At 46.9% G+C, this 26,002-nt stretch overlaps 1 protein-coding gene across 2 annotated transcripts in view; it reads right to left on the bottom strand.

The window, feature by feature from the left end:
- Positions 1–22,261, bottom strand: part of LOC147123730 (histone-lysine N-methyltransferase Smyd1-like) — a 110,799-nt gene extending 88,538 nt beyond the window's left edge. For both annotated transcript variants that reach the window (XM_085975552.1, XM_085975551.1), the window contains exon 1: positions 21,889–22,261. In XM_085975552.1, coding sequence (XP_085831678.1) covers positions 21,889–22,025 — 137 coding nt within the window. In that variant the 5' untranslated portion in view covers positions 22,026–22,261. The remainder of the gene's footprint in view (positions 1–21,888) is intronic.
- Between the last annotated feature and the right edge of the window lie 3,741 nt (positions 22,262–26,002).

Genomic DNA, 26,002 nt, shown 5'->3' on the forward strand with positions numbered 1-26,002 from the left:
TTCTCTCTACACAGATGCGGCCGGACCTGCTGTGAATTCCAGAAAAAAAATGTTTTTTGTCTGTTTTTTTGTTTTTCATACAGACCCCAGCATCTGCAACATTTGACCCCTTGTGACCCCACCTCATTGTTCTTTGATGTAATGTTTTCCTGACTGACCTGTTGGGACACCATTCACACCTTTGATTGCTGTGATTATCTCTCTGCCGAGGTGTGATAAATGGCAGTTGGAAAGATTACCTGTAAACATCTGACATTATTCTCTGACTATATAAGCTGTGTCTTTATGCATTTCTCCACTTCACCTGACGAAGGAGCAGCGCTCCGAAAGCTTGTGATTTCAAATAAAGCTGTTGGACTATAACTTGGTGTTGTGTGACTTCTTACGTTCTAATAAGAAGAATGACTTGTATTTATGTAACGCCTGTCATGGCCTCAGGGGCTCCCAAAGCGCCTTGCAGCCAGTGACGTACTTTTTGAAGTGTAGTCGGTTATAATGTGGGGAAAAGCAAAATCTATTACTCTCAATTTTGAAATTTTCAATTGACCCCCAGCCTCAACAGCTTTTCTGGAGGGAGAGTTCCAGATTTCCACTTTGAGTGAAGAAGTGTTTCCTGACAGTGAAGCACTTTCGAAGCATAGTCACTGTCATAATGTGGGGAAACCCGGCCGCCAATCTGCACACAGCAAGCTCCCACAAGCAGCAATGTGATAATGATCAGATAATCTGTTTTTTTTAATGTTGATTGAGGGATAAAACTGGCCAGGATTACCCTGCTCTTCTTTGAAATAATCGCATGATATCTTTTATGTCGACCCGAGAGGGCAGATGAGGCCTCGGTTTTACGTCTCATTCGAAAGACGGCACCTTCGACAGTAGAGCACTCCCTCAGTACTGCACTAGAGTGCCAGCCTAGAAGGATTAGAATTTTAAAAATCGAGTCGATGCTGGACTGTGATCCAGCAGCTAGCACGGGTTGGACAGTTGGGGCTATAGTGTTAGAACCCCATCTCCGACCCACGCTAGCAACTAGCGAGGCTTCACACTGGCAGCAGAGCCTCACTAAATTGTCTCAACAGTGTATCATTGAATTAGATTTTGTTGAATGGAAGTTGTGAGGGTTGTGTGTGTCAGATTGCTCTGTGCCTGAGCTGGCAATGCTGTGCAAGTATTAGGAGTAACGTGGTCAGACTTGGATTGGAGGAATTTGAGCAGGAGGATGAGAATTTTAAAAGCGAGGCATTGGTGGGCTGGGAACCATGCTGGTGAATCTACGATCTACCACTCCAAGGCCAATATCTCTTTCCTGAGATTCAGTGCCCACAACTCATGTTCAAATCCTTCCATGGCATTGCCTCTCCCTCCTCCAGCCCTACAACCCTTCAAGGACTCTGCATTCCTCCAACTCTGGCCTCTTCTACATCCCCACTCCCATTATCCCGCCATTTGCGGCCGTGCCTTCAGCCGTTTAAGCCTTGAGTTCTAGAATTCCCTTCCTAAACCTCTCCGCCTTTCACCTCTTTTAAGACCCTCCTTAAAATCCATCTCTTTGATCCAGCTTTTAGTCATCCGCCTATCTCCTTTATAAGTTTGAAAGAAAGATTTGCATTTATATAGCGCCTTTCACGACCACGGGTATCCCAAAGCGCTTTACAGCCAATGAAGTACTTTTTGAAGTGTCGTAACTGTTGTAATGTGGGAAACACGGCAGGCAATTTGCGCACCGCAAGCTCCCACAAACAGCAATGTGATAGTGACCAGATAAACAGTTTTTGTGATGTTGATTAAGGGATAAATATTAGCCAGGACACTGGGGAGAACTCCGCTGCTCTTCTTCGGAATAGTGCCCTGGGGTCTTTTACGTCCACCTGAGAGAGCAGACGGGGCCTTGGTTTAACGTCTCATCTGAAAGACAGCATCTGCCGACAGTGCAGCACTCCCTCAACACTACAGTGGAGTGTCAGCCTAGCTTTATGGGCTCAAGTACCCTGGAGTGGGACCTGAACCCACAACCTTCGGATTCAGAGGCGAGAGTGCTACCCACTGAGCCACAGCTGACATTTACCATCCGTGTGAGCAAATTGTCCTCATCAACTTCATCCAGCCCATTCCTGTATCCCTTCAGCCCCCTTTATTCACACGTGGAAAGTGTACAAATCAAGTTTTAGGACATAAAATTCAACGGTAGTATTTGCAGTCTGGGCATTGTTCCTGAGTAATGATTGCAGTACACTCTGCGTTTACTATTCCAATCACTTAGCAACCGGTAGTGGAATGTTTAGTGGTTAGTTTAATGTATCTCAGCAGGTGGTCAGCAATGTGAAATGTGAAATACCATTGTCTATCGCTGATCCCTCTCTGTAAATTAGGCATGCACATAATTGAAGGGCATGGAGCATAGATTTACTAGAATGATATTTTTTTAATATTCATTCCTAGGATGTGGGCGTCGCTGGCAAGGCCAGCATTTATTGTCCATCCCTAATTGCCCTCTGGCTTCCGAGGATTGAATTACGAGGAAAGATTACACAAACTAGGGTTATATTCCCTGGAATTTAGAAAGTTAAGGGGTGGTTTGATTGAAGTTTTCAAGATATTAAGGGGAACAGAAAGGGTGGATAGAGAGAAACTATTTCCGCTGGTTGGGGATTCTAGGACTGGGGGGCATAGTTAACAATTAGAGCCAGACCTTTCGGAGTGCAGTTAGGAAACACTTCTACACACAAAAGGTGATAGAAGTTTGGAACTCTCTTCCTCAAACGGCAATTGATGCTAGGTCAATTGTTAATTTTAAATCTGAGATTGATAGCTTTTTGTTAACCAAAGGCATTAAGAGATATGGGGAAAAGGCGAGTGGATGGAGTTAGGTCACAGATCAGCCATGATCTCATTGAATGGCGAACAGGCCCCAGGGGCTACATGGCCCACTTATGTTCTTATGTTCCTAATTATAGTTCACATGTTGTCAAAAATGGTTTCAAGTTTCAGCATTAATGTGACTGGAATTACCTGTCCTGCCAAGGCTCAGAGTCTCTCAATTTTGAAAGCTATTGTGTAAGCACTCCACTGGATAGATGCAGCACTCAAATGGAGTATATTAACCCTGGAAGGCAGAAATACATAGAAGCAAGTGCCGGATGTTCCAAAGCACTTTACAGCCAATTAAGCACTTTTTGAAGTGTTGTCACTGTGGCAATGTAGGAAACACGGCAGCTAATTTGCCCACTGCAGTCTCCCACAAACAGCAATGTGATAATGACCAGATAATCTGTTTTTGTTATGTTGGTTGAGAGATAAATATTGGTCAGAGCAACAGGGATAACCCCCCCCTGCTCTTCTTCAAAATAGTATCATGTGATCTTTTACATCCACCTGAGAGGGCAGACGGGACCTCAGTTTAACGTCTCATCTGAAAGACGGCACCTCTGACAGTGCAGCACTCCCTCAGCACTGCACTGGGGGTGTCAGCCTAGATTTTTGCGCTCAAGCCCCTGGAGTGGGACTTGAACCCACAACCTTCGGACTGCTATAGGCGAGGGTGCTATCCACTGAGCCACGGCTGACACTCTAAGGATAGGAAAGGGAACGTAACATTTCTGGCTATAATGTAATCAGAAGGGGTAGGGAAGGAATAAAAGTGGGTGGGTGGGTGGGTGGGGGGGGGGAGGCAGGAGGTGGCCGTATTGATCAAAGATACTCTATATCCCCCCGATGGAATCCCCGTACTTTAAAGAGGACACCTTCTCCAACATTGAGAGGGAGATTATCCAATTCCAGGCCCAGGGGAACGTGTTGATCTGTGGTGACCTCAATTCAAGAACTGGCGAAGAACCAGACTTCACCAATAATCAGGGGAACAATTACATATTCGGGAATAACCACTTCGATATCCCTTCCCATCCATATAGGCATAACTGCGACAAACAGACAAATGCTAACGGAAAACAGCTCCTGCAGCTCTGTCGAAGCCTGGGTCTGTACATTGTCAATGGTAGGTTCATGGGAGACTCCCAAGGAAGATCGACCTATTGCTCACCTCTTGGCTGCAGCACCGTAGACTATATGATTACGGATTTGGACCCATCCTCTTTCAGAGCATTCACAGTCAAACCACAAACAACACTGTCAGACCACAGTCAAATTACTGTGTATCTTAAAAGGACAGAAACAACCAACACAGAAACACAACCCAGTAAGCTGTACAACATCAAAAAATCCTATAGATGGGCCAAAAACAGCACGGAAAAATACCAGAAAGCAATTAGCAATCAATCAACTCAAGCTCTCTTGGGCACCTTTCTGGAAAACATATACACTCACAATAAAGAAGGCGTAAACCGGGCAGTGAATAACCTAAATAATATTTTTGATAATTTAGCAACAATGTCAAACTTGAAAGTTTGCAAGAATAAACCCAAAACAAAAAACTATGAAAAATGGTTTGACCCAGATTGCCATAACATGAGGAAAAAACTCAGAAAAATATCAAACCAAAAACACAGACAGCCAGAAAACGAGGAATTACGCATTACTTATTGTCAGGCACTAACACAATACAAAAACACACTCAGAACCAAAAAAGAGCAGTATATTAAGAATACACTCAGCTCCATTGAGGAATCCATTGACTCCAATTGTTTCTGGGACAACTGGAATACATTACACAAAAAACAACATGACGAATTGTCCATTCAAAACGGAGACACATGGGAAAACCATTTTGAAAAATTATACCAGAAAAACACACTAAGCCCAGAGCAATACCAAATATGCAAAAAACTGGAAAAGCTCGAATTGGCCATAAAAGATAACCAAAACCCGCTAGACCCCATAATAATTTGAAAAACTCAAGGACCTGCGACCAGGAAAAGCTTGCGGTGCAGATGGCATCCTAAGCGAGATGATTAAACACACGGACGATAAAATGAAATTGGCTATCCTAAAACTCTTCAACTTGGTTCTGAGTGTCGGTTACTTCCCTGATATCTGGAACAAAGGACTCATAACGCCCATATACAAAAGTGGAGACAAAGTTGACCCAAATAACTATCGAGGCATCTGTGTAAACAGTAACCTGGGGAAGGTATTCTGTAGTATCATAAACAAAAGACTTATAAACTTCCTTGAGGAGCACAATGTCTTGAGTAAAAGCCAAATTGGATTCCTACCAAACTATAGAACATCAGATCATATCTTCACCCTACAGACCCTAATTGACAAACATGTTCATCAAAACAAAAGCAAAATTTTTGCCTGCTTTATAGATTTCCAGAAGGCTTTCGATTCCATCTGGCACGATGGTCTATTCTTGAAACTTATTGAAAGTGGTGTAGGGGGAAAAACATATGATGTAATTAAATCAATGTATACAAACAATAAATGTGCAGTTAAAATTGGAGACAAACAAACAAAATACTTCCCACAGGGGCGTGGTGTGATGCAGGGCTCGCCCATCTCACTGACACTCTTTAATATTTATATAAATGAATTGGCAAAACTACTCGAACAATCTACAGCACCCGGCCTCACCCTATATGAATCCAAGGTTAAATTCCTCCTCTATGCAGATGACCTGGTTCTGCTGTCACCAACTAAGGAGGGTCTGCAGCAGAACCTGGATCTGCTGGAGTCATTCTGTCAGACCTGGGCCCTGACAATAAACCCCCAAAAAACCAAGTCCTTGTGTTCCAGCAAAGATCCAGACATCAGGGACCCAGAATAAATTTCACACTAGGAACAACTAAAATTGAACAAACCACTAACTACACATACTTGGGCTTAAAAATCAGTTCTACGGGAAATTTTCATCTGGCTGTGAATGAACTGAAAGAGAAAGCAAGAAGGGCTTTCTATGCCATTAAAAAATCAATCCAAATAGAAATCCCAATTAGCATTTGGCTCAAAATTTTTAAATCAGTAATTGAAGAAATTGCACTCTATGGCAGTGAGGTGTGGGGACCGCTAACACAACAAGAATTTGCAAAATGGGACAAACACCCAATTGAGATCCTACATGCAGAATTCTGTAAAAGTATCCTCCGGACTCAAAGGAAAACCATAAACAATGCATGCAGGGCAGAACTAGGCCGATATCCATTAATAATTACTATCCAAAAAAGAGCCACCAAATTTTGGAAACACCTAAAAATGAGCAACCCCCACTGCTATCATTACGAAGCCCTGAAATGCCAAGAGAGGATCATAAAGAAGAATACCCTCAGTCAACTAGTCCTGGGACTCAGTGAATTAACTATTAACACTACTAACAATAACCAGCCCCAGGACAGTGACATCGTAGCACAGAGAATTCGACCCAACACAATAGTCACTAAGCAAAAGGAAAAATACCTGTCATATTGGGCAGAAACAACAAAAACCCAAAACAAACTCAATTGCTACTTGGCCCTAAACAGACAATACAACATGGCTGAATACCTGACCACGGTAAAAGATAGCAAATTGAGAAAAACCTTGACTATGTACAGACTTAGTGAGCATAGCCTGGCTATCGAAAAAGGCAGACACAGACAGACCTGGCTGACAAGAGAGGACAGGATATGCTCTCACTGCAGTCAGGGAGTGGTGGAGACAGAGATGCACTTCCTCACAGCTTGTGGAAAATATCAGGGCATAAGGGAGAATTTCTACCCAAAATTCACAAAAATATGCCCTGAATTCAGAAATTTGAATGACGACCAAAAACTCCCATACCTACTAGGGGAACAGAGAAATTGTGTAACCTTAGCGACACACTATGTTACAGCTTGCCATAAACAGAGGGACAACCATTAAATCTAAGAAAAGAGTATATACAAATTATATGAATGTATATTTATACACTCAGGGATATATCTGTTTATACACTGTATGGATAGGTCTGCATTTATGTGTTCAACCATAAATGTTTTTCGATGCTTTGGCAACATAAGATGTACCTTGTCATGCCAATAAAGCGATGTGAATTGAATTGAATTGAATTGAATTGAATTGCTGTTACAGCTCTGGAAAGGGATGATGTGCTTGAGCGTTCAAAGCCAGAATCTATTTGATTCGAGTTAAGGAACAGAAGAGGAACAGTTACGCTGCTGGGTGTTTGCTATAGACCAATAAATAGTAGGAAGGAGATGGAGGAGCAAACCTGCAAGCAAATTTCAGAAAGATGTAAAAATAGAGTAGTGAGAATCAGGGACTTCAATTCTCCTAATATAGACTGGGAAAGAAGAGTGTAAAGGGTTAGGAGGGGAAGGAATTTCCTGAAATATGTCCAGTAGGACTTTCTTGAGCCGTATGTTTCCAGCCCAGAAGAAGGAAGCAGTGCTGGATCTAGTTTTGGGGAATGAAGTAGGCCAAGCGGAGCATGTTTCAGTGAAGGTACTCCACTGGAGGAGGGCTAATTTCGGTGAGTTGAAAAGAGATCTGACCCAGGTGGATTGGAAACAAAGACTGGCAGGTAAAACAGTCGGAAAGAAAGAACATGCATTTATATAGCGCCTTTCCCGACCTCAGGACCTCCCAAAGCGCTTTATATCCAATGATGAAGTACTTTTGAAATGTAGTCACTGTTGTAATGTAGGAAACGCGGCAGCCAATTTGCGCACAGCAAGCTCCCAGAAACAGCAATGTGATAATGACCAGATTTGTTTCTGTTTTAGTGATGTTGATTGAGAAAGAAAGAAAGTTTGCATTTATATAGCGCCTTTCACGACCTCAGGACATCCCAAAGCGCTTTACAGCCAATGAAGTACTTTTGGAGTATTGTCACTGTTGTAATGTAGGAAACGTAACATATTGGCCAGGACACTAGGGTGAATTCATAGAATCACAGAATGGTTACTGCACAGAGTCACAGAATCACAGAAACCCCACAGTGCAGATAGAGGCCATTTCGGCCCATCGAGCCTGCACCGACACATATCCCACCCGATCCCCGTAACCCCTACGCCAACACATATCCCACCCTATCCCTGCAACCCCATGTATTTAATCCCCCTAACACTAAGGGTCAATTTATCATAGCCAATCAACCTAACCCGCACATCTTTGGTGCCATTCGGCCTGTCGAGCCCGTGCCGGCTCTCTGCAAGAGCACCTCAGCTAGTCCCACTCCCCCGCCCTTTCCCTGCAGCCCTGCAAATTATTTTCTTTCAGGTACTTATCCAACTCCCTTTTGAAAGCCGTGATTGAGTCTGCCTCCACCATCCTTTCAGGCAGTGCATTCCAGATCCTAACCACTTGCTGCGTAAAAATTTTTTTTATGTCGCCTTTGGTTCTTTTGCCAATCACCTTAAATCTGTGTTCTCTGGTTCTCGACCCTTCTGCTAATGGGAACAGTTTCTCTCTATCTACTCTGTCCAGACCCCTCATGATTTTGAACACCTCTATCAAATCTCCTCTCAACCTTCTCTGCTCTAAGGAGGACAACCCCAGCTTCTCCAGTCTATCCACATAACTGAAGTCTCTCATTCCTGGAATCATTCTCGTAAATCTTTTCTGCACCCTCTCTAAGGCCTTCACATCCTTCCTAAAGTGTGGTGCCCAGAATTGGACACAATACTCCAGTTGGGGCCAAATCAGTGTTTTATAAAGGTTCATCATAATTTCTACGCTTTTGCACTCTATGCCTCTATTCATGAAGCCCAGGATCCCGTAAGCTTCTTTAAATGCTTTCTCAACCTGCCCTGCCACCTTCAATGATTTGTGCACATACACCCCCAGGTCTCTCTGTTCATGCACCCCCTTTAGGATTGTACCCTTTAGTTTATATTTCCTCTCCTCATTCTTTCTACCAAAATGTATCACTTCGCACTTTTCTGCATTAAATTTCATCTGCCACGTGTTCGCCCATTTCACCAGCCTGTCAAGTCCTTTTGAAGTCTATCACTATCTTCCTCACTATTCACTATACTTCCAAGTTTTGTGTCATCTGCAAATTTTGAAATTGTGCCCTGTACACCCACATCCAAGTCATTGATATATATCAAGAAAAGCAGCGGTCCTAGTACCGTCCCCTGGGGAACACCACTGTGTATCTTCCTCCAGTCCGAAAAACAACCATTCACCACTACTCTCTGTTTCCAGTCACTTAGCCAATTCTGTATCCATGCTGCCACTGTCCCTTTTATTCCATGGGCTTCAACTTTGCTGGCAAGCCTATTATATGGCATTTTGTCGAACACCTTTTGGGAATCCATGTACACCACGTCAGTCGCATTGCCCTCATCAACCCTCTGTTACCTCATCAAAAAACTCAATCAAGTTGGTTAAACTAGATTTGCCTTTAACAAATCTGTGCTGGCTTTCCTTAATTAATCCACACTTGTCCAAGTGACTGTTAATTTTGTCCCTGATTATTATTTCTAAAAGCTTCCCCACTACCGAGGTTAAACTGACAGGCCTGTAGTTGCTGGGTTTATCTTTACACCCTTTTTTGAACAAGGGTGTAACATTTGCAATTCTTCAGTCCTCTGGCAACACCCCTGTTTCGAAGGAAGATTGGAAGATTATGGCCAGTACCTCCACGATTTCTTCCTTCACTTCCCTCAGCATCCTAGGATGCATCCCATCTGGTCCTGGACACTTATCTGCTTGCTGTTTGTGGGACCTTGCTGTGCACAAATTGGCTGCCGCGTTTCCCACATTACAACAGTGACTCCACTTCAAAAGTTCTTCATTGGCTGTAAAGCGCTTTCAGACGTCCGGTGGTCATGAAAGGCGCTATAGATATCCAAGTCTTTCTTTCTTTAAGTACAGCCAGCCTTTCTAATACCTCGTCTTTATCAATTTTTATCCAGTATCTCCTCTACCTTCTCCTTCACTATGTCTATGGCAGCATCTTCTTCCTTGGTGAAGACAGATGCAAAGTACTCATTTAGCACCTCGGGCATACCCTCTGCCTCCATGCGTAGGTCTCCTTTTTGATCCCTAATTGGCCCCACACCTCCTCTTGCTACCCGTTTACTCTTTATATGCCTACAGAAGACTTTTGGATTACCTTTTATGTTGGCTGCCATTCTATTCTCATACCCTCTGTTTGTCCCTCTTATTTTCTTTTTCACTTCTGCTCAGAACTTTCTATATTTAGCCTGATTCTCAGCTGTCCCCTGCTCATCTTCGAATTGGGCCATCTGATCTTTTATGTCCACCCGAAAGGGCAGACGGGGCCTCAGTTTAACGTCTGATCTGAAAGACGGCACCTCCGACAGTGCAGCACGTCCTCAGAGCTGCCCTGAAGTGCCAGCCTAGATTACACACTCAAGTCTCTGAAGGGGGACTTGAACCCATAACCTTCAGACTCAGAGGCGAGAATGCTACCACTAAGCCACGGCTGACACTAAAGGGCACTAACACGGCTCCTGAACAGAGGACACTGAGGCAGGGGGTTTCAATGACAAGTGGCCAATTAGCATTAAATAGTTATACAAGATGATGGCATTCCCTTATGGCAGCAACTCCATGAACTCCATTCGACATTTCATCTTGACCTTCCATCAAAATATCATCTATCAGCTCTTAGCAAAGAAAGTTTAAAATTTCTCTGTGCAATGTTACCCTTCAGTTTCGCCACATGCTAAACGCATTTAATGACACGGTCCTTTTTTTCCACCTTCAATTGAACCCCCCACCCTCCAAATGTCTTCCTTCCTCTCCTGAAGGTGCTGACTCTGGCTGGGTTTTAATTCCACGGGTCCGGTAACCCCACCCCCACCTCCCGGTACCTCAGTCAAGTGTCCTGTCCATATGGGAGCACAGACAGTCAGCGTCAGCAGTGTGTTTGAAGGTGGAGCTTCCACTGCTCTGCCCAGTCCTGTCCTCACCCAAGACCCGCCCTTCACACATCAGCCAACCCGGCACAGAACGGAGAGCAACACCAGGATCTTCCTGATCCGCTTGGCTCAGTGCCAGTCTGCGTGGCATATTTACCCACGGGCGCAGTAGGGCAGTGATTATGGCCCTGGACTCGCAACTCAGAGCAGGTGAGTTCAAATCCCACCATGGCAAGTCGTTTGCTAAATCTGGTAAACTGTGTCTTGTTTTGCGCACCTTGTACAAAAATAATAAATTGCAGGACAATGGAGTATTACAGTTTAAACTCTTTTATGAAGCATCAGGTCTGTGATCTCAATCATACAGCACAGTGGGGACAAGATGGAGTTAGGACCCCTTACAGATGCCTGCAGGCCAATGACAACTCAGCATGTGATCACATGTGAATATAATAGGTATTCCTTACAGATGCCTGCGGGCCAATGATAATTCAATATGCAAATGTTACAAACTGTAGCACTAGAAAACTGATGGATGGTTGTGAAAAGCCAACATAGTTCACCAATGTCCTTCCGGCAAGTGAACCTGCCACCATTCCCTGATCTGGCCAACACGTAGTTACAGCGGTTGACAATGCTCTCAGGTCAACTAAAACGTGCCAAACTGCTTTTCATACCATTGATAGCTTTCAACTGTTGTTACGTAGGAGAATCCTTTAATGTGAGCAGCATCATGTGTGGAGCACTCCAGTTATTGGTCTAAATGATGACACTTGCCTCAACAGAAAAAAAAACCAGAATTGAATTAAAATTACCACAATCACCAGCGTTCATACTATTACAAAATTGACATCAAAAGTCTAATTTAAGCTACTCTTAAATGGTTTATAATGTCTTTATTTCCTTCTACTTGCCAGTTTTCTCCTTTGTCCCAAACAGAACCCAATTACCTCACTAGACTTTCCAACCCCAGCCCATCCAACCCACTGTATATCAATACCGTATATCCCCTATTGAGTCTCCTCCTTGGAGCGCTTCATTCTCTTCCATCCCTCACACATCCCTTTAAAAACCCTCGTCGTTTACTGCCCCCCCCCCAACCCTATGTCAACGTCCTCCCTTCTCACTTCCCTCAGCCTCAACACTGAGCAACTCTCCATGCTTGGTGATCTCAAACTATTCCTCAAATCCCTGTTGTTTTGACATATAAAGAAGGAAAGAACTTATGTTTTTAAAGTGCTTTTCAGGTCCTCAGTATGCCCCAAGCACTTTACAGCCAGTGACCTACTTTTGAGGTATAGTCACTGTAGGCAAACATGACAGCCAGTTTGTGCGCAGCAAGGTCCTACACACAGCAGTGAGACAAATGACCAGATCATTTGTTCTTGGCGGTGTTGAAATTGAGAGATAAATGTTGGTCAGGACACCAGGAGAACTCTCATGCTCTTCTCAATTAGCACCATGGGATCTTTTACATCCTCCTCGGTTTAACGTCTCATCCAAAAAACCTTCAACTGTGCAGCACTCCATCAGTACTGCACTGAAGTATTCGCCTAGATTATATGCTCAAGTCTCTGGAGTGAGGCTTGACCCCACAACCTTCCGACTTAGAGGCGAGAGTGCTACCCACTGAATTAAGGCCGATATTCAGAGATGCTTTTGAGCTGCTGGCTTTTTTATGGCTGTGCAACTTTTGGAAGCAGAGGGCCAGTCTTTGCTAATTTTCTAGGCTGCCATATATCTCGTGGGAGGAAAACTTGGAGCCTGCAGAGGCCTCACTTTACCATATGGAAGGACAACAGGTTCAATGGGGCAAAAATTCGGTAGCTTAGCACCTCCCGTTAGCGCCTGCAGATGGCGGTAACGGGGCGTTGCTGCAGTAGCGCCGGGACGAAGCGAATCCAGTCCCGCACGGCAAATCTGGCCACCCCCTCCCCCGTTGCACCGCCGGTATGAGGTACCGCCGGGGACTTCAACACCAGGCAGATCGTGACGTTAGTGACGCTCACTGAGCACCCGATCTGGAAAATTAATTGTCGCCACTTACCTTAGCGCCTCGACCAGACAGCACCAGGGAGAGCTGGCGTGCAGCTGCAGGAAGCTGGCTCCAGCGACGTTAATTAATCACTCGCAGCTGTCAGGGCAGGTTAGTTTCAATGGTTTCTTGCCAGTTTCACCCAGTGGAGCAGTTTGTATGAGTAATTTCAAGCTTCTTTTGTATCAGCAGTCTTCTGGCAAGTGCAAAGTAGCTGCATCTATTGTTCAAAGATTCAAACTGCTACACTTGGCAACATTAATGGGGGCCGTACTGGTGCCACGTCGCCCTCCAGGATCTACGGCGGAGGGAGCGTAGGCAGCGAGAAATACGGGAACATGTGCACAGAGGGATGAGGAGGGACATCAGGGCTCTCACCAGGAGGCCTTACTCTCCGAGGGTATTCTGGCAGCACTTCTCCTACCTTCAATTAAGCGAGGAGCAGTGTATTAGATGGCTCCGCATCACCAAGGTGGTGGTCACAGAACTCTGCCACCTCCTCCAAACAGACCTCCAGTCTCACACCAGGATGACTTAAACACCAGATCCCTTTTGCTCACCACATGCCCATCATACCATCCCTGTGTCATGCCATAGCACAGCGTCCTCCTGGACACAAAGGTGAAATGAGAGAGACCACAAAATATTGCAAACTCCATTAATAAATTTAAGCATAAACATATCACACACATCACATTCATTCTAATAACTAATGACTCTTGTGCCTGCCATAGTTGAATAGCTGTCATTTGTGTGCAAGGCGTGAGATGTGGGTGTGAGTGTCGGCCGGTAGAGATTGTTGGTGGGTGAGCGCTGGGGGTCTGGTGCTTTGGGCAGTGTGTGAAGCTTATAGTACAGATGGTGGTATGTAGCATTTGGTGAAGCATTCAATCACCCTGACCACCTGACTGAGGTGGATCTGCCATGAGCACACCTGCTTCAGTCCTCCGGCTCCTTCTCCTTGTTGTGCTTCTCCTTGCTGAGGCAGCTGCACAGCCAGCAATGCTGAGAATGAGGTGCTGCAGTATCAATGAATCTCCCTTTTAAGTACTGGGAAAAGCCTGTGGCAATGATGAGTTGAGATTAGACTGCACCCAATATTGGTCCATCCTTTGAGTGTAACGCCACTGAGCTAGGCCTTTAAGACTTGATTTAGCACCCCAATCATTTCTTTGAGCTGTGAGAATGAATTTTGCATGCAGCCTAAAGCATTAGCGTCTGGCGCTAATTTTCAAACTTTTCTAAAGATACCGCCCATTCCTGGGCTATAATGAATTGCTAGCCTATATTATTGTGGTAAACCACTGTAGTTCACTGTGTTCACTGTTGTTGTTGTTGTTGTTGTCATTCACTCTTGTTTCACTGTTGTGCCTGACTATGCCTCAGCTGACTCCGCCCCTGGGCTACCGAGTATAAGAGCGGCCGCATGGCAGCTCCTGGCATTCGGTCGTCCACTAGAGGCATAGTCCTGATCTGTCTGAAGTGCAATTCAGTAGTTAATAAAAGCCTGTTGTTCTGAACTCTGCCTAGCCTTTTATTAGAATTGATAGCGCATCAATTTTATTAACTACTGAAAAAAAAAACGATGCTGCAGATTTTTAAGATCAAGTGCCTGGAACTCGACCCGCAAGAACCGGACTCAACTGCTAAGTTCTCGCACTGGCTGCACTGTTTTGAGTCCTTTCTGACTGCATCCGGCGAGACCGTCGCCGCCGATGCCGACAAGCTCAGGGTGCTGAACTCTAAAGTAAACCACCGAGCTTTTGCCCTTATCCGGGACGCTACGAGCTACCAGGGGGCTATCGACATCTTGAAGGAGCAATACGCACGCCCGGTCAACTATGTTTACGCAAGACATCTCCTGGGGTCTCGCAAACAACAGCCCGGGGAACCCACAGAAGCATACATACGGGCGCTGAAGGAACTCGGCCGAGCCTGCGAATGCAAGCAAGTAACAGCCACGGAACATACGGAGGAGCTCATCCGGGACGCCCTCGTGGCGGGCCTCAGGTCCACTCACACACGGCAGCGACTGCTGGAAAGTAGCGAGCTCGACCTGAAGAAGGCGATTTCACTCACCCTCTCGTTGGACGTAGCCCACCGGAACATGGAGGCCTACTCCCCGGACCGCGCGGCCGCCTCATGGATGCCGCAGCCGCCGCCACCTTGGGACGCAGCGCCGCCACGGGCCCTGGCCTCAACTGCTGCAGCGATGTCCCGCCCGAGCCAGAAATGTTATTTCTGTGGCCAAACCAAACACCCCAGGGCGCGCTGCCCGGCGAAAAACGCAGTCTGCTCTGCCTGCGGTAAGAAGGGACACTACGCTGGCGTCTGCAGAAGCCAGAAGACCCCTACCTCCAGCAGCGCCGCGTGCGATTCGTGGGAGCGGCCATCTTGCCTCCCTCCAGCCTCGTGGGGATCGGGATCGTCATGGGCGCCGCCATTTTGTCCTTCCTCTCCGACGCCGCCATCTTGTCTGCCATTCTGCCAACGGGCCCCCGACTCACCCACCGCCGCCTCACCGGGGTTCTACAGCGACGCTACCGACTCCACAGCGGCCTCCATCACGCTGGATCAATCCAGACCCCATCAGCTAGCCAGGTCCACGATGGACATCCAGGTAAATGGCCGCGCCACAACTTGCCTTTTTGATTCCGGGAGCACGGAGAGCTTCATACACCCTGATACAGTACGGCGCTATTCTCTCTCGGTCCGGCCAACGCGCCATCGGATCTCCATGGCCTCGAAATCCCACTCAGCAGACGTCGGCGGCTACTGCGTAGTGACCCTCTCGGTGAAGGGCTCCGTATATAAAAATGTAAAGCTATTCGTCCTGCCACATCTCTGCGCTGCCGTTCTACTGGGGTTGGACTTTCATTGTCACTTTAAGAGTGTCACCTTGACATACGGTGGACCTCTTCCCCCGCTCACTGTCTGCAACCAGCAGTTTTTAAATTGCCCGCCACGCCCCACCTGTAGTCTCTCCACCCTCAAAATCACCCCCCCCCCCCTGTTCGCCAACCTCACCCGCGACTGCAAGCCTATCGCCACAAAGAGCAGGCGATACAGCACCGGGCACAGATCCTTCATAAGATCTGAGGTGACGCGGCTCCTGAAAGAGGGGATTATTGAGGATAGTACCAGCCCCTGGCGAGCCCAGGTGGTAGTCGTTAAGACTGGCAACAAGCAGCGCCTAGTCATCGACTACAGCCAGACTATCAACAAGTACACCCAGTTGGACGCATACCCCCTCCCCCGCATAGCCGACATGGTTAATAAGATAGCGCAATACCGCGTTTTCTCGACCATTGACCTCAAGGCAGCATACCACCAAATCCCTATCCGCCCTGAGGACCGCCAGTACACAGCTTTCGAGGCAAACGGCCGCCTTTTTCACTTCCTCAGGGTTCCTTTTGGCGTCACCAACGGTGTCTCCGTCTTCCAGAGGGAGATGGACCGGATGGTCGACGAGAATGCGTTACAGGCCACGTTTCCCTACCTAGACAACGTGACCATCTGCGGCCATGACCTGCAGGACCATGACGCCAATCTTGATAAGTTCCTCCGCACGGCCCAACTCCTAAACCTCACGTACAACAAGGAAAAGTGCATATTCCGCACAGCCCGCCTCGCTATCCTTGGTTGCGTGGTGAAACACGGAGTCATCAGTCCTGACCCTGACCGGATGCGCCCGTTGATGGAACTTCCCCTGCCCCACTGTCTCAAGGCCCTCAAAAGGTGCCTGGGCTTCTTTTCCTATTACGCCCAGTGGGTCCCTCATTATGCGGACAAAGCCCGTCCACTTATCAAGTCCACTTCCTTCCCCCTGACGGCGGAGGCCCACTTAGCCTTTCACCGTATAAAAGATGACATTGCCAAGGCCACCATGCACTCGGTAGACGAGTCCATCCCCTTCCAGGTGGAGAGCGATGCATCCGACTTCGCCCTGGCCGCTACCCTTAACCAGGCGGGAAGACCCGTGGCCTTCTTTTCACGAACCCTCCAGGGCTCCGAACTCAGACACTCCTCTGTGGAAAAAGAGGCACAGGCCATTGTGGAGGCGGTGCGCCACTGGCGGCACTACCTGGCTGGAAAACGATTTACCCTGCTTACTGACCAGCGTTCAGTTGCTTTCATGTTCAACAACAAGCAGAGGGGTAAAATCAAAAATGACAAGATTTTGAGGTGGAGAATCGAACTTTCCACCTACAATTACGACATCTTGTACCGGCCAGGGAAACTCAACGAACCCTCAGACGCTCTATCGCGAGGCACATGCGCCACCGCGCAGATCGATAGACTACGGGGCCTCCACAACGACCTCTGCCACCCGGGGGTCACCAGGTTCTTCCATTTCATGAAGGGCCGCAACCTGCCTTACTCCATCGAGGAGGTCAGGACCATGACCAGGAGCTGCCCAGTCTGTGCAGAGTGCAAGCCGCGCTTCTATAGGCCTGACAGAGCAAACCTGATCAAGGCCACCCGCCCTTTTGAGCGCCTGAGTATCGACTTTAAAGGGCCCCTCCCCTCCTCTGACCGCAATGTGTACTTCCTCAACATAGTTGATGAGTACTCCCGTTTCCCTTTTGCCATCCCCTGCCCGGACACGACCACCGCTACAGTCATTAAATGCCTGCACAACCTCTTTGCTCTGTTCGGTTTTCCCAGCTATATTCATAGCGACCGGGGCTCGTCCTTCATGAGCGACGAACTCCGTCAGTACCTGCTCATGAGAGGTATTGCCCCAAGCCGGACCACCAGCTACAACCCCCGGGGGAACGGACAGGTTGAAAGAGAGAACGCGACGGTCTGGAAGGCGGCCCTCCTAGCCTTAAAATCTAGGGGCCTTCCGACCTCCCGTTGGCAGGATGTCCTACCCGATGCGCTCCACTCCATCCGGTCACTGCTGTGTACAGCCACCAACGCAACCCCCCATGAGCGAATGTTTGTTTTTCCCCGGAGGTCCACATCCGGTAACTCACTACCACACTGGCTGACGTCCCCAGGGCCCGTCCTGCTGAGGAAGCATGTAAGGTCCCACAAAACGGCTCCCCTGGTAGAGAAGGTTCACCTCCTCCATGCCAACCCCCAGTACGCCTACGTGGCATACCCGGACGGGCGGGAGGACACAGTCTCCATTAGAGATCTGGCACCCTCGGGGTCCACTGACCCGCCACCATTGCCCCCCACCACGACCCCCTCCGACACAGCCCAAAATTCAGTAGACCCAATTCTCACCCCTGTCCATTCCACCCCAGTAGACAGCATGCCGCGCCCCCAGGACCAGCCGGAGCCCACTCGCCCACCCAACACCAAAGGGGACGATACGCCGGTGCTGGACCCCGCTCAAGACGCGTCGTGGGAAGCTGTACCATCGCAACCGTCGCCACGAAGATCTCGACGGCAAACGAGGCCGCCCGACAGACTCGCCTACTCGAACTTTTGATACACTTCACCCCGCCGGACTTAATTTTAAACGAGGGGTGAATGTGGTAAACCACTGTAGTTCACTGTGTTCACTGTTGTTGTTGTTGTTGTTGTCGTTCACTCTTGTTTCACTGTTGTGCCTGACTATGCCTCAGCTGACTCCGCCCCTGGGCTACCGAGTATAAGAGCGGCCGCATGGCAGCTCCTGGCATTCGGTCGTCCACTAGAGGCATAGTCCTGATCTGTCTGAAGTGCAATTCAGTAGTTAATAAAAGCCTGTTGTTCTGAACTCTGCCTAGCCTTTTATTAGAATTGATAGCGCATCAATTATTATTTTTTTAATTCTTGGGCGTACACTTCCTGTCTAAAATCCTTACTTCCTGCTGTCATAATTTTTGATTATAGCTCTGTGTGGAGATTTACCACTGGAAATTGCGACATCAAAAGTTCCCCTTCAGCAATCACAATGTAGTTGCAAGCTCTTGACACTAGTTGGCTCTGTGGAAAGAATTTCTGAAGAGTCTCTTCCCAATTCCATCTGACATTTTTTTTTGTCAATTGGTTTCACTCGTCGGGCAGATTCTGAGGTAAGTTCAGTTTATATTTAGAATTTTACTTCAAATTTCTGTGTAAATGATAAAGATGTAAGCCTGAAAATCCTCAGCCCAGCTCAGGTGTAAGTAAAGTGGGTGCCAATCCCCTCCAAACCTAACCCTGCCCAAGTGTATGCTCAAGAATTTTTATAAAATAATATAAAGATATTGAACCTGTTGTTCTTCCATTTGGTAAAGTGAGATGTCATCCCACTTTATTTAATTAATTTCCCCCAATCCTGATTCTGGGTAATAGACTTTACTCGGTCCATTTCAAATTTTCTTTACTTATTGGTGTTATTTAAAGTATGTCTACTTTTAAATGTTGATACCTGCCTGTTTAATCAATCTACTAATTGCTGTGTTCTGTGCCCACTTTATTAACATAATTCAGCCATCCTATGGTATGGCCATATTTAATTTGTCAATCGCATTTATTTAATTCATTCATTATATTTCCAACTTTTGTACCTTATTTTATTTACTTAATTTCAACCATCTGAGAATCTGTGAATCCCACCTATTCATTTCATTAATTTATTAACTCTTGTGTTCCATACTTCACATTATTTAAGTAGCTTCTCCAAATTCTCCGGTTAAAGCACTTTTAATTCAGGAAGCTGCAAAGTAATGGAAGAAGTCATCAACAGTGGCATCAAACAGCGTCCATTCATCAATAACCTGCTCACGCTTGCTTCAACTTTTGCCAGAACCTCTCGGCTCCAGATCTTGTAACAGCTTTGGTCCAGACAGGGATGCAAGAGCTCAACGCCAGCTTCCCTCAAGATAGCATTCGACTGCAGAGGGCACCAAGGAGCCCGAGCAAAAACTGAGGTCAACTGGAGACTAAAGGAAAACCCTCCAACAGGGGAAAAAAAGCCTGACAAAAAGGAAGATGGCTGAGATTGTTGGAGGCCAATCATAAGATGTCACTGCAGCAGTTTCTCAGGGAAGTGTCCTCAGCTCATAAGAACATAAGAACATAAGAACATAAGAAATACGAGCAGCAGTAGGAAGATCAAAACCAAGGCATCCACCATCTCTGCAGCCACCTCTTTTAGAACCCTAGGATGTAGGCCGTCAGGTCAAGGGATTTGTCGGCCATTAGTTTCTCTAGTACTTTTTCTCTACTTATATTAATTACGTTAAGCTCCTCACCCTCATTAGACCCTTGCCTCCCCACCATTTTTGGGAAGCTTTTTGTGTCTTCTTCAGCTGCTTCGTCACTGACCTTTCCTGCAGAAGGTCAGGAATGGGGCTGTTCACTGATGATTCCACTGATGTTCAGCTCCATTCACAATCCCGCCGATAATGAAGCAGTCCACGCCAACCTACAGCAGGACCCTGAACAACATCCAGGCTTGAGCTGACAAGTGGCAGATAATATTCACACCGCAACAGGTAATGGTCATCTCGAACTAAGAGAAGGCCTAACCATTTCCCCCCCACCCCCTTGGTCTTCCCCAGCACCATCATCACCGGGTCTCCCACCATCAACATCCCGGAGGAGTCACCATTGACCAGAGGCTGAACTGGACCAGCCACATCAACAACACAGCTACAAGAGCAAAGCAAAGGTTGGGTACTCTGTGACAAATGGCTCACCTCCTGACCACTCAAAGCCTCTCATAATTTACATGGCTCAAGTCAGGAGTGTGATGTAATGCTCACCACTGGCCTGGATGGGCGCTGTGGAAACAGCATCTGAAGCTCGACACCATCTAGGACAGAGCCGTCCACTTGACTGGCAAGCCCTGCCACTGGACTCAACGCCCAGCCCATCCATTACCAGCACACTATGGCTGCAGTATGTACAATCTACGGGATTAACTGCAACAACTCACCCACCTCATTTCAACAGCACGTCCCAGTCCACAACCTCTACAACCATCAAGAAACATAAGGGCAGCAGAATCAGAGGAATATCATCACCTCCAAGTTCTCCTCGAAGTCACGACAGTCCTGACTTGGATATATATCACCGTTCCTTCGTCATCACCAGGTTAAAGTCCTGGAATTCCCCATCAAACACCATTATAGGGATCTCATCACCACAAGCATTTCAACAGGAGAAGAGCTACCACCACCTTCTCAGGGCGACAAGGGATGGGCAATAAATAAATAATGAGGCTTTGTCAATGTTGCCTGCATCCTAATAACAAATTAGCAAAATTATAAGAAGCTACTCATTTATGGTTGCCACAGAATAATGGACAGAATTCTGAAAGTTAGTCCCTAAAGAAATATCTCCACTTTGAAAACCTGCTAAGAGCAGTCACTGAGCTCAGTAGCTCCCCAAGGCAATATAGAATGGCCCCATACGATTGCCCCCACCAGCTCACGCATGAAGACAGGTCACTTGGGCAAGATGACTCAGTTGGTAGCACCCTCGCCTCTGAGGCAGAAGGTTGTGGGTTGAAGTCCCACTCCAGAGACACTGAGCACAAAAATCTAGGCTGACACTCCCAGCGCAGTGCTGAGGGAGTGCTGCACTGTCGGAGGTGCCGTCTTTCGGATGAGATGTTAAACCGAGGCCCCGTCTGCCCTCTCAGGTGGACGTAAAAGACAATATTCAAAGAAGAGCAGAGGAGTTCTCCTCGGTATCCTGGCCAATATTTATCCTTCAATCAACATCACTAAAAAGACCGATTATCTGATCATTATCGCATTGCTGTTTATGGGTGCTTAAATTGGCTGCCGCGTTTCCTACAGTGACTACACATCAAAAAGTACTTCAGTGGCTGTAAAGCGCAGTGGGAGGCCCGGCGGTCGTGAAAGGCGCTGGATAAATGCAAGTCGTTCCTTACTGGAGGACTCCCATGGAACAAAGAACCAGGCTTCAAGAGAACAGGAGAGAAAATTAGGAGGGGAACATCCTGGAAGAATTAGCGCAATGAATTCAATCAATTAGGCATTCAATAATAAATGAAATATAGCACAAGTGCTGTTGTATTAAACTCCAAGTTTAAATAAGGACTACCCATACAAGATCCTAAACTTGTTCCCGCTGCCTAAAATGGCGCAACATGAACTGGGTTGTCTTGCGCAATAAGTAGACAGACTGACTTACTTGTCAAACACGACCGCAGCATATGCTGGCTCAGCGAAGACCACATCCCCGCTCAAAAAGTCTTGCTTCGCCTTCAGCCCCCGGCCCTTGCCGTCCGTGTTGAAGATTTCTACTTTTTCCATATCGCCAGCTGTCATTGAGGGAATGAGCGAGAGCACAGCAGAACGGGCTTTAACCTTGGGCACTAATCTCCAGTTATCTTGACACCTTCAGATGCCTGAAAGCGAGCTCTATAAATGGTCTGCCTCATCCAGCCTGTACCATATCAGAGAGGGGGCGGGGAAGGATGGGGAAACACAACCCACTGAAATGTTAGGCCTAGATTCATTTATAAGAACTGCATCCCTGTAACTGCTGACAAAGAATCGTGGTAATAGGAATCAGCTCTTTTCAAAAGACAGAAGAGGCATTTGCCTGAGGTATTTTATTAATCCTGTGATGTCGTACATATTATCTCTTTCCCCCTTCGGAAAGGGGACCGCAGCCAGTGGATTTATTTTTGGAAAACAGATGCCCCTGTCCATCAAAGCGTGGCAGCTGAAGAGAGGCAGCCATTTGTTGTGGGGCATAAAAATGTTTAAGTTAAGCTCACCTGAGTTAGACGAGAAACTTTTTTGCTATTTGACTGTAGCAGGACGCAGACAGACTGGTGAAACAGGCAGACACATGGCTGATGAAATTTAAGTGAAGTGATACAATTTGGAAGGAAAAATGAGGAGAGCCAATGTAAATTAAATGGTACAATTTTAAAGGGGGGTGAAGGAACAGAGAGAACTGGGGATTCACACACACAGATCTTTGAAGGTGGCAGAACAAGTTGAGAAGGCTGTTAAAAAAGCAGACGAGATCCTTGGCTTTATACATAGCAGCATAGAGTACAAAAGCAAGAAACTTCATAAATCAGTGGTTAGGCCTCAGCCTGTTGTGTACAAATCTGGGCAAGATATCAAGGCCCTTGAGAGGGTGCAGAAGAGATTTACTAAAATGGTACCAAGGTTGAGGGACTTCATAGAGTAACATAGAAGATAGGAGCAGGAGTAGGCCATTCGGCCCCTCGAGCCTGTTCCACCATTTAATGAGATAATGGCTGATCATCCAAATTCAGTACCCTGTCCCTGCCTTCTCCCCATATCCCTTGATCCCTTTAGCCTTAATTTTTTTTCTTTCCATAGAAAATTCTTATTTTATTCAGGTATAGCGAGTCAAGAGTCCCTTTATTCCCTGATTTTCTATGGTAGTGGACTGATATACAATACATTACACAGCATTGGAGGAGAAGGTGGGCCTGAAAAAGGGAAGTAGATAAAATAAACCTAAAAAAAATAAATTCAAATCAATTATTCCACTAGCAACAAAAAGGTTACCTGCACCATTACAAAGCAAGAAAGGACCACTTTGGCCAAACAGAACAGTAGGTCAATGAATTATATTTCTACTTCAAGTTTAACTCTCCATTTCTGTGGTAGCGAATAAAACCCATTTACAGTGTACACAGGAAGATATGTAACATTTCAGAAGTTGGTCAAAACATAATCTTGTAGGCATTTGTCTTTCAGACAACAAAGCCAAATTCAAGTACTTTACAGAATCAGGACCAGACACCGGCAAACTTCGCAAAATTTAAATAGTAGAGAGTTGGTAAGCATCTAATCTTTCCTCTCCCTCAGTTATGTGGAGTGACTGGAGAAGCTGAGATTGTTCTCCTTAGAGCAGAGATGATTAAGGGGAGATTTGATAGAGGTGTTCAAAATTATAAAGGGTTATGATAGAGTAAATTGAAAGAAACTGTTTCCAGTGGCAGGAGGGTCAGTAACCAAAGGACACAGATTTAAGAGTTCAGTGTGAGCCCCTCTGGCCCATTTTAACTCCTGGGCATCATTTGCACGTCAAAATGCTGACTCCCGCGCGAACCCGGTGGGAATGACCTCACCACCGGTGGGCGGAAGTCAAAATTCTTGGGGGCGGAGGGTCAGACAGCTGCTGGAGACCCACAGAAATGGGAAGTGGGAGGACGGGAAATCCATAAGGTTCACAATTGGGGGTCGGGGGGGGGGGGCGGGGAGAGGTGGAAGCTCGGGTCACAAGTGGCCCAAGGTATCGTTGTGGGACCAGCAGGGGCAGGAGGTCCACAAGGAACCTATAAAAGTAAAGTAAAGAAAGTACGACTTGTATTTATATAGCGCCTTTCATGACCGCAGGACGTCCCAAAGTGCTTTACAGCCAATGAAGTACTTTTGATGTGTGGTCACTGTTGGAATGTGGGAAAAGTTTTTTTTTACATCAACTTATCTGGGCACCTTGTGGCCAGAACGCTGCCTGTAGCCAGTTTTCGCTGGTGGGTTCGGGATTGTGAGACGCTCAGTTAGGGCCCACAGTTAAAATGGTGTGTGCATCCCGATGATGTCACCATTTAAATTAGGTCCCGTCCCCCCCTTCTCTGAGGCGGGTGGCCTTCCTGTGCCTGAATTAAGACGGGAAGCGGGGGAGGAAAATTCACTGAACCAAATTGTGCAAGGAAGGCAAATAAACAAGCATAAGGTAGTGAGTAGCCAAGTAAAACCTGGAGGTGTATAGGCAGGGGATAAAAGGAGGTGGTGACCCAATGCATGGAGTCCACTGCCCCTCCCGGCCTATGCTGCCTCCTACGGGAGTTCCTGGGCCTCTCGCTAGTGATGCCGGGGCATTGTCAGAAGCTAGTGCTACGGCTTGGCCCTGGGTCTTCACTGACTGGAGGTTCTGCGGGAGTCCTGGTGGGTGCAGATCGAAGACTCAACAGGCAAGTGGCGCATTTATTTGTAGACACCCCACAGCTCTGATTCCACCTAAGAAAGAAAGACATGCATTTCTAGAGCGCCTTTCACATCAACCGGACGTCCCAGAGCGCTTTACAGCCAATGAAGTACTTTTTGAAGTGGAGTCACTATTGTAATGTAGGAAATATGGCAGCCAATTTGCACACTGCAAGCTCCCACAAACAGCAAGGTGATAATGACCAGATAATCTGTTTTAGTGATGTTGATTGAGGGATAAATATTGGCCAGGACACCGGGGCTAACTCCCCTGCTCTTAGAACGTAAGAACATAAGAAGTAAGAGCAGGAGTAGGCCATACTGCCCCTCGAGCCTGCTCTGCCATTCAATAAGATCATGGCTGATCATCGACCTCAACTCCACTTTCCCGCCGATCTCCATATCCCTTGATTCCCCTAGAGTCCAAAAATCTATCTTAGCCTTGAATATACTCAAAGACTCAGCATTCACAGCCCTCTGGGGCAGAGAATTCCAAAGATTCACAACCCTCTGAGTGGAGAAATTCCTCCCCATCTCAGTTTTAAATGGCCAACCCATTATCCTGAGATGATGTCCCCTAGTTCTAGGCACTCAAGCCAGGGGAAACAGCCTCTCAGCATCTACCCTGTCAATCCCCCTCAGAATCTTGTATGTTTCAATGAGATCACCTCTCATTCATTTAAACTCTTCGAAATAGTGCCGTGGGATCTTTTACGTCCACCTGAGAGGGCAGGCGCGACCTCGGTTTAACGTCTCATCCGAAAGACGGCACCTCCGACAGTGCAGCACTCCCTCAGTACTTGCACTACGGGTGTCAGCCGAGAATTCTATGCTCAAGTCTCTGGAATAGGACTTGAACCCACAACCTTCTGACTCAGAGGTGAGGGTGCTACCCACTGCTCCCCCTAAGCTGTGTGGCTGCGCACCCACACAGTTCCCTCGAGGCTGCCGCGCACCAGGTGTTGCAGGCTGCCCAGTCCCACTGGCGTGGGCTCCAGTCCACAGGTGGTCTTTTTAATCACGTCCCACAGGCTCGTTCTTCATGTCCGCAGGAGCGGGTTTCGGTACCTGTTATGTATTATGTGAGGTCCTGACACACTTCGACCCAAAGCTACCCATGCAGCTAGCATGTGATGCATCACCATATGGTGTGGGAGCAGTCATATCCCACATCATGCCTTCTGGTGAAGAGAAACCTATCGCCTTCGCATCACGCACCTTGAACAAGGTCGAGAGTAACTATGCGCAGATCGAGCGCGAGGCCTTGGGAGTCGTTTTTGAAATTCGAAAAATTTCAGCAGTACCTGTTTGGGAGAAGGTTCACA

This window comes from Somniosus microcephalus, chromosome 2, assembly GCF_052327205.1.
Source record: "Somniosus microcephalus isolate GS21.2 chromosome 2, FLI_Smic_1.0, whole genome shotgun sequence".
NCBI lineage: Eukaryota > Metazoa > Chordata > Chondrichthyes > Squaliformes > Somniosidae > Somniosus > Somniosus microcephalus.